Below are 11,600 nucleotides of genomic sequence, written 5' to 3'. Positions count from 1 at the left end.
CCCCCCCCAGGGCCTCTCTCCTCCCCCCCGGGAGTCCAGCCCGCGCGCCGCCCCACCGGGAAGCGGGGGGAGGGGGACAGTCCGGGTCCCGCGCGCCTCTCACCAGCTATCGCCTTGGCTGCGCTAGTTTAACTCTTCTAAGCCTCCTCCGACTCCTTGCGGGGTTCGAATTCAAACCGCCCCCACTGAGCCGCCGCCCGTTGGCTGCCGCGCATCTCGCGCTCAGCCAATTGGCTGGTCGCTTCCTTACGGCCCCGTCCTCTTCGAGATCCAACCAATCCGCTGTTTTCACCTTCTCGATTGGCCGGCTCCTCCCGAGCCCCGACCAATCGGCGGCCTCCTCTTACCAACAGCCCACACGTGACCCAGTGGAGCTGCCGCTGTGGCCGCGCGCTGCAAGGACGGAGGCTAGTAGAAGGCACACGCCAACCGGCCAACGGCAGTCTGGGGGCGGGGCTAGGGGAGGGGCAGGAGTAGAGTTTAGGGCCTTGGGCTGAGGGGAGAGAAGGGGAGGGGCAGGAGCCTGGGTGACAGGGGCAGTGGGGGAGGGGCAGAAGTAGGGCTGATGGGGAGAAGGGCAGGAGTCTGGGTGACAGGGGCAGTTGAGGGGAGGGGCAGGAGTCTGGGTAACAGGGGCAGTGGGGGAGGGGCAGAAGTAGGGCTGATGGGGTGAGGGAAGAGTAGGGGTGGCAGGGGAAGTGGGGGAGGGGCAGGAGTAGGGTTGATGGGGAGAAGGGCAGGAGTCTGGGTGGGAGGGGCAGGAGTCTGGGTGACAGGGGCAGTGCGGGAGGGACAGAAGTAGGGCTGATGGGGTGAGGGAAGAGTAGGGGTGGCAGGGGAAGTGGGAGGGGGCAGGAGTAGGGCTGATGGGGAGAAGGGCAGGAGTCTGGGTGACAGGCAGTTGAGGGGAGGAGCAGGAGTAAGGCTGATGGGGAAGACGGGAGGGGCAGGAGTAGGGATGGCAGGGGCAGTGGGGGAGGGGCAGGAGTTGGAGTGACAGGGTGGGTGGGAGAAGGGGAGAGGCAGGAATAGGGGTGACAGGGGTAGGGGTGATGGGCAGTGGGGGAGGGGCAGGATTAGGGCTGATGGTGGGGGCAGTGGGCGAGGGGCAGGAGAAGGGCTGACAGGGCGGAGGGAGGGGCAGGAGTAGGGGTGAAAGGGGCAATGGGAGAGGGGTAAGAGTAGTGATGACAGGGTGGGGGGAGAAGGGGAGGGGTGAAAGAGGCAGTTGAAGGGAGGGGAGGGGCATTGGGGGGGACAGGAGTAAGGCTGACAGGGTGGGGGGAGAGGCAGGAGCAAGGGGCATTGGAGAGTAATGTGGAGGGGGCAGAAGGGGAGAAGTAGAGGGTGGGGCAGGGGCAGGGGCTGGGGGCAGGAATGACAGAGGAGAGGGTGGATCCAGGAGGGAAGGGGCCTGGAGAAGGGAAAGAGGCAGCTGGAGGGCAGTTAACAGCAGGGCAGGGCAGAGGGTTGCTGAAGGGGATGACAGGGCAGGGAAGAGGATGCACAAAGTTACGGAGGGGGGCAGAATGGGATCATTGGAGGGGGCAGTGGGGAGGGAAGGAGACAGGAGTGACCCCAGGGCTGGTTGCAGAAGGAGACATGGGGCCTTTCCCCTCTATGGGGTGTCATTTCCACTCTGGCCCAGGGTGGGGACTGGCTGGCTCAGGGCGCTGGGAAAGGAGTCCAGGGCCTGGCTCCTCTAGGTGGAGCTGGACGTGATCCCACCCTGGCTGGCGCAGGGAATTGGGATCGTAAGAGGTGGAAGATCCCCCGCCCCCCCTAGCTGTCTAGTGCTGTGCTCCACTGTCAGTGCAGATCCGGGGGAGGGGGGGGTCCTGAGGGGGGTGCCGAGGGCCCTCTCTGCAGGCAGCGCCAGGAGGGGGGCGTTAGGGGGGTCCCCTCCCCCAGCGTCTCTCCGCATCCCCCCTCGTTCCTCCCTGCTCTGGCGGCTGCTGCTGCTGCGTCACTGGGCTCAGCTCTAGGATGGAGCCGCAGAGGGGCCTGCTCTTTAGCCCCTGAGGGCCGGGGCAGCCTCCTCAGCCCTGAGAAGCCCCCCCTCCCCAGACTGGGGAGGGGAGAGAGCCGGCCCCCACCCTCACAGGAGACTCGGAGACCTGGTAAGGGCAGGAGAGGCTGAGGGAGGGAGCACCCCCTCCCCCACGCAGGGAAGAGAGATGGGCTGCCCAGCTACAGAGAGCCCCTCCATCCTCCCAAAAGGAGACACCCCCAAATCAGACTTCCTTCTTGCCACATCTGAGAGCTCCCACAACTGAGATGCCCTCAGTCTGAGCGAAACCATATCCCAGACCCACCCCAGAGGGCCCTCCTGAATTTGAGGCACCTCCAGATCCCAGACTCACCTCAGAGAAAGCCCCCTAATCTGAGACACTCCAGAGAGGGGCCCCGAATCCAGGACACCCTCAGATCCCAGGGGCCCCTGAATCAGAGACTGCCCCAGAACCATCCCTGAGAGGGCCCCCAGATCCCCCCCAAATCTAAGCCCCCCACTGAGACCCCCCAAATCCAAGATTTTTTTACCTCCCAGAGAGGGTCTCCTGAATCCAAGACACCCCCAAGGTCACAGAATCCCCCCAGAGAGCCCCCCCAAATCTGGAACACCCCAAATTTCAGATCCTCCTGAGAGACCCCTCCCAAATCCAAGACTCCCAAGACAGTGCCCCCTGAACCTGGGACACCCCCAGACTCCCCAAAGATGCCCCCCAAATTGAAGATACCCCCAGATCCCAGACATCCCCAGAGAGGCCCTCCTGAATCTGGGACACTCCCAGATTCTAGATCCCCCAGAGAGGGTACCCCACCTCCAAGACATTCCTGGATCCCAGACACTTCGGTGTGGACCCCCTGAATTTCAGACCCTCAAGACTGGGCTCCTCAGATCTGAGAAACTGTCAGATCCCAGAGCAGGTCCCCTGAATCTGACACATCCCCAGATCCCAGACCCTCCCAGAGAGGACAACCCAGGATCCCAGACACCATAGTGTTCGGTCCACCAGATCTGAGATACCACAGAGAGGGCCCCCTGAATTTGGGACACCCCAGATCAGGCCCCTTAGGTCTGAGACACCCCTAGAGAATCCCTCCGTAGTTCTGATCTCCCTCCAAGAAATGACCCCTGGTTCTGAGACATTCCTCACTCTGGAAGACCCCCTAATAAATGGTACCCCAAATCCAAGGCTAGCTCCCCAGATCTATGACCCTCCTCTCACACAGAATATGCCCCCTTGCTATGTAAAGGAACCCCACAGGAGTGGATGCAATTGCTGGGAATGAAGAATCCTGGGTTCTGTCCTGAGCTCTGACAGGTGACTGACCCTCTCCCCTCACATGGCAGATTGGTCACAATGTGATGGCGAGCGAGCTACCTACTCAGACTTCCCGGGTGACACGCACGACCTCCCGCCTGACCTCCGGCCCCTGGAAACGCCCGGCTGCCCCGGTCCCTTCTGCGGCTCCCAGCCGGCCCCGCTTCTGGGAGGGGCAGGATGTGCTGGCCCGCTGGACCGATGGCCTGCTCTATCTGGGTACCATCAAGAAGGTGAGTGAAGCCCACACACACACACTAGGGCCCCCTCCTCTGACTGTCCCTGCACTCACTCACCCCTCTCTCCTCTGGCAGGTGGATGCTTCACGGCAGGTTTGCCTGGTGCAGTTTGAGGACAATTCCCAGTTCCTGGTGCTCTGGAAGGACATTAACCCTGGTGAGCACTGGAGTCCTGATGTAGTCTCACTCTCAGCCCACAGCCCCAGCTCTGCCGCCATGCCCCTCACTCCAAGCCCACAGTCCCATGGCTCCCACCCCCCGCAGCTCTGCCAGTGCCCCATAGTCTTGACCCACAGCCCTCTCAGGTCTGCTGATGCCTCTTATTCCCAACCCACTGCTCCTCCCCTTACTACCGCAGCCCTGGGCTCCCTCCACACACAGCTCTACCGGTACTCCGCAATCCTGATTCACAGCCTCCTTCTGTCCTAGGCCTGGGCTTCCCACCCACAGCTTTGCCAGTGCCCCTCACTCAGACCTATGCTTTCTCCATATGCACAGCTCTGCTGGTGCCCCTCAGTCCTGACCTGCAGCCCCCTGCTATCCCAACCTTGGGCTGCCCCCAGCAAGGCATTAATTGGGCAGGTTCCTTTCTCTCCCACAGCCGCCGTGCCCGGTGAGGAGCAGATCTGCTGCGTATGTTACTCGGAGTCCGTGAGCCCAGAGAACCAGTTGGTGCGGTGTGAGAAATGTGGGCACAGTAAGTGGTGCTCCCCTCCTCTGCCATCCTCTGGCCATCTTGGGACCCCCTTTCTCCTCTCTCACCAGCTCTCTCCCCTTGCAGCCTACCACCAGGAGTGCCACCTGCCCAGAGTGCTGGATGCGAGCAGCGATGGGGCTGGGGTGCTTGGTGCATGGATGTGCCGGCAGTGTGTCTTCGCTGTGGCCACCAAGGTGAGCACGGGGCTGGCAGCTGTGGGAGGCCAGACATCATCCCCTTGTGTCCCCAGTGATGCCTTTGATAAAAAGGGGGTGGGGTGTCCTGATTCCTATTGTCCCCCACACAGCAAGTGTCCCCCCCAGCTCCTGCTCCCCTCCAGCAGGTTAGCCTCTCTCATTCCCATCCCCTCATGAGTCCCCTTCCCCCCAGCAGCTGCATCCCTCTGATTCAAGGCCCCCCACCCTCCCAATTCCTGTCCTTCTGTGGATGGATCTGTTTGATTTGTGTCCAGCCTGTCTCACACGCCCTCTCTCTGTTCTCTCATTTGCAGAGGGGTGGTGCGCTCAAGAAAGGCCCCTATGCCAAGGCCATGTTGAGCATGAAGCTGGTGCTGCCCTATCAGTTCAAGGCTCTGGAGTGGGATCCTGCACACCTGACCAATCGGCAGCAGTGTTACTGCTACTGTGGAGGCCCTGGAGAGTAAGTTTCCCTTCTGGTCTTGCAGATTCCTGAGGTCAGCACTTGCCCTTGCATCTGCTTCTTTGTGACGAAGAGCAGGAATCAGGAATGTTCCTGTTCCTGCCAAAGTGGGCGTTTTGAGCAGCAGGATTTCAGATCTAGATTGCAACTAGGCCCCTCAATTTGGATCCTGATAGAGCAGGTAACACCTACCCACTGCTTCTGCCCCAAAGGGATTTCCAACTTCAGAGATAAATTAGCAGGAGTTCTATCTAGCTCCAGCAAGACCATTTGGATTTGGATTTCTAGAGCTAGCTTTGGACTGGGAGGAGGTTCTGGAGTTGGAAGAGGTTTCTAGGAGCAGGCTTCACACAGGGAGGTCAATTTCGAGAGCAGGTGTTGGAGCCAGAGATTTCTAGAGCAAGCTCAGAACAGGGAGCATGGTTTCTAGAAGTGGTCTTGTGGTTGAATGAGGTCTCCACAGCAAAGTCCATGGTGGGGAGGGGGGGTTTCTATAATTAAATATGTGAGGAACTTTTTTCTATGACCAGTTCTGGTTTGGGAGGATGGTACTGAAGTGAGCTCTGAACTAGTGGGTTTCTAGATTGGGTTTTGAAGTTAGATACAGTTTCTAGAAAAGAGTCTGGAGTGCTTTCTGGAATTGGATTTTTTTGGCATGGGAGTAGCACAGTGTTTATAAAGTCAGGTCAGGTTTTCACAGGTCCCTGAAGCAGCTTGTGTTGGGGTAGGCTCTTTTCTCCAGCCAGGCTGGATGGTCCTTGTAAAACAAATTCCCCAAACAGCTTCCAGCATGAGATTTTTCCAGTACAAGTTCCAGATTGAGTGGCTGTAGACTGGGATGAAGTCTCTGCCGTGAGTTGTGTGGTGGAGGGGGCAGGTTTCTACAGCAGCTTGCACCAAGGGAGAGAGATTTTTCTAGGCTGGATGAGATGGGGTTTCTGGACTAGAAGGTAGGTTTCTGGCAGGGTTTTGGAGCTGTGCTCCGGCTCCACTCCAGCTCCAGGCAAAAACCTGCAGCTCCGCTGCTTCGGAGCTGCTCCGCGCTCCAGCTCTGGGCTCTGCTCCAAAGCCCTGGTTTCTGGAGCTGCTCATGGGGTGGAGAGGAGTGCATTTCTAGAGCTGGGTGGTGCCTGGAGTGGGTCAGCAAATGCCCCAGGTGAACTCCTTTCTCTCTCCAGTTGGGAGGGTGCTGGGCCCCTGGCAGGCTGCCCCTCAGTCATGTGCTCACTCAGCCTCCCTCTCTCCCCCAGGTGGAACCTGAAGATGTTGCAGTGCTGCAGCTGTGCCCAGTGGTTCCATGAGGCATGTACCCAGTGTCTGAGCAAGCCACTGCTTTATGGAGACAGGTGAGGGGGCATGGAGGGACTCAAGGTGGAGGGCTGAAATCCACCCTGCCCCTTGTGGAAACAGGTGAGGGGACATGCAGGGACTGGGGAGGGAAGTGAGATCCACCCCACTACCCTGTGGATATAGGTGAGGGGACAAGAGGGAGATTCAGGGGTGGGGAGGCGAGATCCTCTCACTCCCCTACACAGACAGGTGCGGGCACATGTGGGGAGAGGTCCCTGAGATCCAGGATTAATTCTCCCCTCACACACCTCGGGTCTCTTCCAGATTTTATGTCTTCGAGTGCTGTGTCTGCACTGGGGGCCCTGAGAGCGTACGGAGACTTCCCCTGAGATGGTGAGTCTGGTTCCCCCCCTCCACATTTCCAGTACATGTCCCCACCATGCCAGCACTGACCCTTCCCCCTCTCCCCACAGGGTGGACGTGGCCCATCTCATTCTCTATCACCTTAGCATCTGCTGCAAAAAGAAATACTTTGACTTTGAGCGGGAGATTCTGCCGTTTGCCAGCGAGAACTGGGACAACCTGCTGCTGGGAGAGGTGGGCTGGGTGTGGGAAGGGGGCTGCAGGGAGAGTGGACTATGACGGGTGGGGGGAGAGGAAACAGGGCTAGAAGGAGCAGGGGGAAGTGGTGGGGAATGGGGCTGCAGGAATGGGGAGCAGGGGGAAGGGGACGGGGACAGGGCTGGGGGAGAGAAATGAGCAAGGAGTGGGAGAGAAGGGAGAGAGAGGAAAGTTGGGGACCTGGGTGAGAGGTACCCAGGGAGAGGGTGGAATGGAGTGGGAGGGACTCCAAGGGTTGGCTGGGAGCTGGCTGGGTGGATATGCTGTGGAAGCAGGTGGAGAAGTCAGGAGGCAATGGAGGGTCTCTGGACCATGGCCCTCACTGATCCCTCATCCATTCTCATTTGGTCCTTGCAGCTCTCGGATACACCCAAGAGGGATCGGTACAGCCAATTGCTGAGTGCCCTGAGCAGCCACAAAGACAGGTGGGAGGAGCTTTTGTAACACTCTGCTCTGCCTGTGTGGCCCCTGCTTCCACACACCTGCCATGCTCCGCCACTGCCTCTCGCTCACCTGGAACTACATTGGCCCTCACACGTGCTGCCACGTCCTCGCACCCACGCTGAATCACACTGCCCCTGGCACACTCTGCCATGCCCTGGCATCCACCTGGACCCACGGCAGCCCTTGCATGTGCTGCCACTCCCTTGCACCATCACTGAATTGCGCACCTCCTCACATGCTCCACTATGCTGGCCATCAGATGCTCTGCTATGCCCCTGCACCCACACGGCATCACATTACCCCATTGCACGCTGCACCATGTTGGCCCATGCAGGTTCCGCCACTACCTCCCACTCACCTGGAACCATGCCAGCTCTCGCATGTGCTGCTACTCCCTTGCACCCTCACTGAATTGCACTGCCCCCTCGCACACACAATGGCCCTCACATGCTCCACCATGTCCTCGCACCCACTCCCAGTTGCACCAGCCCTTGCATGCCCCTCCGCACACTTCCACCCACCTGGAACCACGCTAGCTGATGCACACTCTGCCACGCCCTCGCACCCACCTGAAACTGCACCTGTCTTCACGGGCTCTCACACCCGCTCAGTCATGCAGGCTCTTGGACACCCCTGCATTGTCGCTACTGATGCTTTTGCCTGGGAGCTGTTTGCCCTGCAGATCTGAGTCTGGTCTCTCTTCTTCTCCAGGTTTATTTCAGGGAAGGAGATCAAGAAGCGGAAGGGTCTCTTTGGGCTCCACATACGAGTGCCACCTCCTGCACCTCAGTGCCCTGGGGGCCATGGTGGCTCCACGGCTCAGCAGCCCCAGGGGCAGCCCCCACTTACTGACAGCAGGTGAGCAGCCTCAGCTGTCCCAACTCCTCCTGCCCCACACATTCAGCCACCATCCCAGGGCTCCAGCAAGGGGTTAGGGTGAGAAGGGCAGCATAGGGGTGAAGATACAGGGGAGAGGGCATGGTGGGTGGGAGTGCAGGGACACCACTGAGGTGATGTGATGGGGGACTGAGGGAGAGGACATTGGGAGCTCCCTCCCCGCATTCCCCCTGGGGAAGTTCTGTGGGGACCAGGTTAGGTCCGCAGCAGCAGATACAGTATTGTCAGGAGGGGGCACAGGGCCTGGGCAGGTCTTTCTACCTTGCCTCCCCGTTCCTATCAGGGGTCACTGACCCAGCCCCCTTGGGCTCCCAGTGGAGCAGGCGCGGCCCCCTGCGTGCTGTGCAGATAAGGAGGGTCTCTTACAGCTTCCTTTCAGGGCAGGGCAGCAGTGGGGCAGGGCGCCGGAGGCCACGGAGGCGCAAGGTCCCCCCGGAACCCACAGACACCATGGAGCTGAGGAGCAGCAGGGAGAAGTGGCAGCTGGACAGAGCCCTCACCCAGGTATGCCACAGCCTCCCGCATTGCCCCAGGAGCCCCCCCCCCCCCCGCCCTGGGCTTTGGGGACCCTCCCTGGGCACCCCACTGATTGTCCGTCCTTGCAGGAGGTGGTGGAGACCCCAGTCAGTGCTAGCCAGACATACTGTGGCTACAGCGGCACCTCCAGCACCTACAACTTCCGCCGCACTGACGCCCGCTGCCTGGAGAGGTGAGGAGGGACCGGCAGGGTGGGGGTGCCGCCTTGCCCAGCCCTCCATTCACCCCATTTCTCACTCTTTCTTGCCCACAGTGCTCCCATCAGGATGTTTGCCTCCTTCCACCCATCCGCCAACACTGCCCGGACCCTGAGGTGAGGGGAGGCAGGGACAGGGTTTCGGGAGAGCAGCCCCTCTCTCCTAGAGGCAGCTCAGAGGCCAGTTTCTAGGGCAGGCCCCCAAGGGATGGTATCTACTCTAGAGCAAGGAATGGGACATTCTAGAACGAGGGCTGAGTTCTCTACGGCAGACTGGGTTGTTAAGTGGTTCTAGAGCAGGCTGAGGGCAGAGAGGGACCATTCTAGAATTGATTCTGGCTGGGAGGGAAAGGCGTTCTAAAACTGGTTCGGGTCAGGATGGGGGAAGCTCCACCCATGTTAGGGCTTTGCAGGTACTTTCTGGAGCAGGCTCTGGGCTGGGACTGGGGGGGAGAAGCATTTCATGGTGCAGGCTCCCCTGATCCACCTTGTTTTATAACAGGAGCACCACTGCCAGCCCGGACCCCCGCGAAGCACCTGCGACAGAGAGCGAGAGCCCTGAGCATCCCCCTACCCACACTCCACTGCCCCACGCAAACTACCCAGCCCCCAGCACCAAGCACCAGCCTGAGACCCTGGCCTCCCCTTCCTCCTCCAGCGCTCTGTGCCCGGGCCCTGCCCCCACCAGCAGCAGCTACTTTGGAGCCATGGGGCGCCTGGCTCGTGGGGAGGCTGTCCGCATCCTGGCCCGCAGGGTCACCCTCGATGGCACTGTCCAATACCTGGTGGAATGGGGTGGAGGGGGCATGTTCTGAGGGGGAGGGGAAGTGCCAGAGAGACACCCCCTCTTGGGGCTGCAGAGAGTTGTCAGCCTTCCCCCCCCCCACACACACACACACACACTGAGCAAGTGCAACTCCTAGGACAGAGTGCAGTGTCAGGGATTTGTCCCTCTCTGACAGCGGTGGGGATTGCACTGGGGGGGCTCTCACCCTCAGCTTGGATATAAGGCAGGAATTGCCTAGTCCTGCTCAAAGAAGGGCCCTAGGGTGGATGGTGGGGGGCATTCCCCACTCCCACCGGGCAAATGCTTCATTGTATTCAAAGGGTTTATTTTCTTGTTGCATTTTTATTATTCTGTAAAAATTCTATTTAATGAAGTGCAATGGGGGGAGGACAGAGCTTGGGGCACCCTGCCACAATGGGGCTGTCCAAGGCAGAATGGGGGCACAGGAATGGGAGGTGGCAGCTCCCCAAGGCCTGGGAGGAGAGGGGTGCCCCCCAGCACAGTCATCCATCCTGCTTGTAACCTGCTGTACAGACGGCATATGTTCCCCTCCCCACAGGCCAGCTGTGCCCACTCCCCCATCCCTGTGTGCTGATGCTGTGGTCACCATCGCCATTCTGACTGTACAAACTGACACCTGCAATAAAGAGCTTGCTGCAGACTCAGCCTGGTCATTAGAGGGAGGGCACCACAGGCTGCTGTGTCGCAGGAAGGGCTAAAACCCGGGAGGCCAGCCTCCACCCCCACAACTCCATGCTTCCCCACCCCCCGAGCCAGAAAGGGAACCCAGGAGTCCTGGCTTGCAGGCGCCATCTCGCTCCCCCAGTACACCAGGGCTGTGTGTGCTGTGAATGAGGAGCCAACCTTGGTGTGTTGGGGGCAGTTTATTGGCTGCAGGTTCCCCCCCGCAAAAAAAAATTCCATGGGGTGAGTCCTGTTCCTGTGGTGTCTCCATACAGGGGGATTGAGGCAGGGTAGGGGCAGACGGTCCCCTGCTGTGGGGTACGGGGTCTCACTCTGGCACAGTCTCCCCAACCCACTGCAGATATGGTGCGTTTCCCTGCTGGATGGGCAGCGCAATCACCTCTGCTACTTCGTATGGGTGCACCGACCTGTAGGGAGATGGGGGAAGTCAGAGGGGGTGGAGCAGGCAAGGATTCCCCAGTAACTCCCCCCAGGGACTCACCACTCTGCCCCTGCCACCTCCACCCCCCCAGAGACTCATGTCCTCTCCCTCCCCCCAGCAACCCTCCTGCCACACACGCTCAGCCTTCTCTCGAGACTCCACCCCCCCACCCCAGAAATTCCCTAGGCCCATCCCCACCAGCAGGCTCCCACAGGGTGGAGAAGGAGACAGAAGGACAATGGACTGACCGGACAAATTCGGTCAGCGCTGGGATCCGGGAACTCCGGGTTTTGATCATCTGGGGAGAGACAGATGGTGAAAGGTGCGGGGGTTTCCATTAGCTGCTTCCCCCCCCCACCCAAACATGCAGGGCAGAGCCCAGGGTTCTAGAGCCTCCCCATTGCCTACACAGGCAGGGGATTTATGCCCCACCCCACAGAGACTCTCCCCACATGGTCCCTCACCAACAGCACCTCCCTGTCCTCTTCGATCTTCCCCTTCCACTCGTATCTGAAAGAAACCAGCAGGGGGAGCTGGTGAGAGGGATACACAGAGAAAGCCTGCCCCAGTCAGGGAGGCCAGGCCACTCCCCCATCCCAATTCCAGGCCCAATGCAGTGACCATAGAGCCCGGGGACTTGGCTCCTGCACTCACATGGATGTGATCTGAGGCACGATGTTGACACAGGCAGCCAGGTGCTTCTCTACCATCGCCCTGCTCAGGACAAAAATACATATCAGTGTCCTCCATGCTCAAAAGTCCCCCACTCCCCTCCCAGAG

The 11,600-nt window shown here is 60.0% G+C and overlaps 3 protein-coding genes across 4 annotated transcripts in view; 1 reads left to right on the top strand and 2 right to left on the bottom strand.

The window, feature by feature from the left end:
* KIFC1 (kinesin family member C1) overlaps nt 1–181 on the bottom strand; it is an 11,316-nt gene extending 11,135 nt beyond the window's left edge. Inside the window, exon 1 of the mRNA XM_026660178.2 lies at nt 104–181. The gene's annotated coding sequence lies outside the window, so the exon portion shown is untranslated. The remainder of the gene's footprint in view (nt 1–103) is intronic.
* A 1,249-nt stretch (nt 182–1,430) lies between these two features.
* Nucleotides 1,431–10,355, top strand: PHF1 (PHD finger protein 1). 2 transcript variants are annotated; one of them, XM_024209031.3, is made up of 15 exons: nt 1,431–2,120; nt 3,356–3,559; nt 3,641–3,722; nt 4,167–4,262; nt 4,347–4,456; nt 4,774–4,922; nt 6,173–6,268; nt 6,537–6,605; nt 6,686–6,809; nt 7,191–7,258; nt 7,989–8,135; nt 8,543–8,678; nt 8,780–8,883; nt 8,965–9,024; nt 9,410–10,355. In XM_024209031.3, exons 2-15 carry the CDS (start codon nt 3,371–3,373, stop codon nt 9,720–9,722), a joined length of 1,743 nt encoding a protein of 580 aa, XP_024064799.1. In that variant the 5' UTR covers nt 1,431–2,120; nt 3,356–3,370; the 3' UTR covers nt 9,723–10,355. The 2 variants fall into 2 exon arrangements, 1 of the variants encoding a protein (XP_024064799.1); XR_002908648.3 differs by lacking the exon at nt 9,410–10,355 and having other exon boundaries at nt 1,432–2,120; nt 8,554–8,678.
* A 204-nt stretch (nt 10,356–10,559) lies between these two features.
* LOC112112939 (protein CutA homolog) overlaps nt 10,560–11,600 on the bottom strand; it is a 1,778-nt gene continuing 737 nt past the window's right edge. The window contains exons 3-6 of the mRNA XM_024209033.2: nt 11,475–11,534; nt 11,285–11,330; nt 11,069–11,118; nt 10,560–10,806 (exon numbers count right to left, since the gene is read on the bottom strand). Coding sequence (XP_024064801.1) covers nt 10,707–10,806; nt 11,069–11,118; nt 11,285–11,330; nt 11,475–11,534 — 256 coding nt within the window. The 3' untranslated portion in view covers nt 10,560–10,706. The remainder of the gene's footprint in view (nt 10,807–11,068; nt 11,119–11,284; nt 11,331–11,474; nt 11,535–11,600) is intronic.

Source organism: Terrapene carolina, unplaced genomic scaffold (assembly GCF_002925995.2).
Source record: "Terrapene carolina triunguis isolate 2854851 unplaced genomic scaffold, T_m_triunguis-2.0 Scaffold727, whole genome shotgun sequence".
Classification (NCBI taxonomy): Eukaryota; Metazoa; Chordata; order Testudines; family Emydidae; genus Terrapene; species Terrapene triunguis.
Note: the sequence above shows the minus strand (reverse complement) of the source record. Positions and strands in the feature narration are given on the sequence as shown.

Bases quoted from the DNA above. Each gene is read 5' to 3' on its own strand.
- PHF1 (XM_024209031.3), top strand. From the start codon at position 3,371: ATGGCGAGCGAGCTACCTACTCAGACTTCCCGGGTGACACGCACGACC. The intron at 4,263-4,346 runs GTAAGTGGTGCT...CTCCCCTTGCAG, and splicing joins GTGTGAGAAATGTGGGCACA to CCTACCACCAGGAGTGCCAC. The intron at 4,923-6,172 runs GTAAGTTTCCCT...TCTCTCCCCCAG, and splicing joins TACTGTGGAGGCCCTGGAGA to GTGGAACCTGAAGATGTTGC.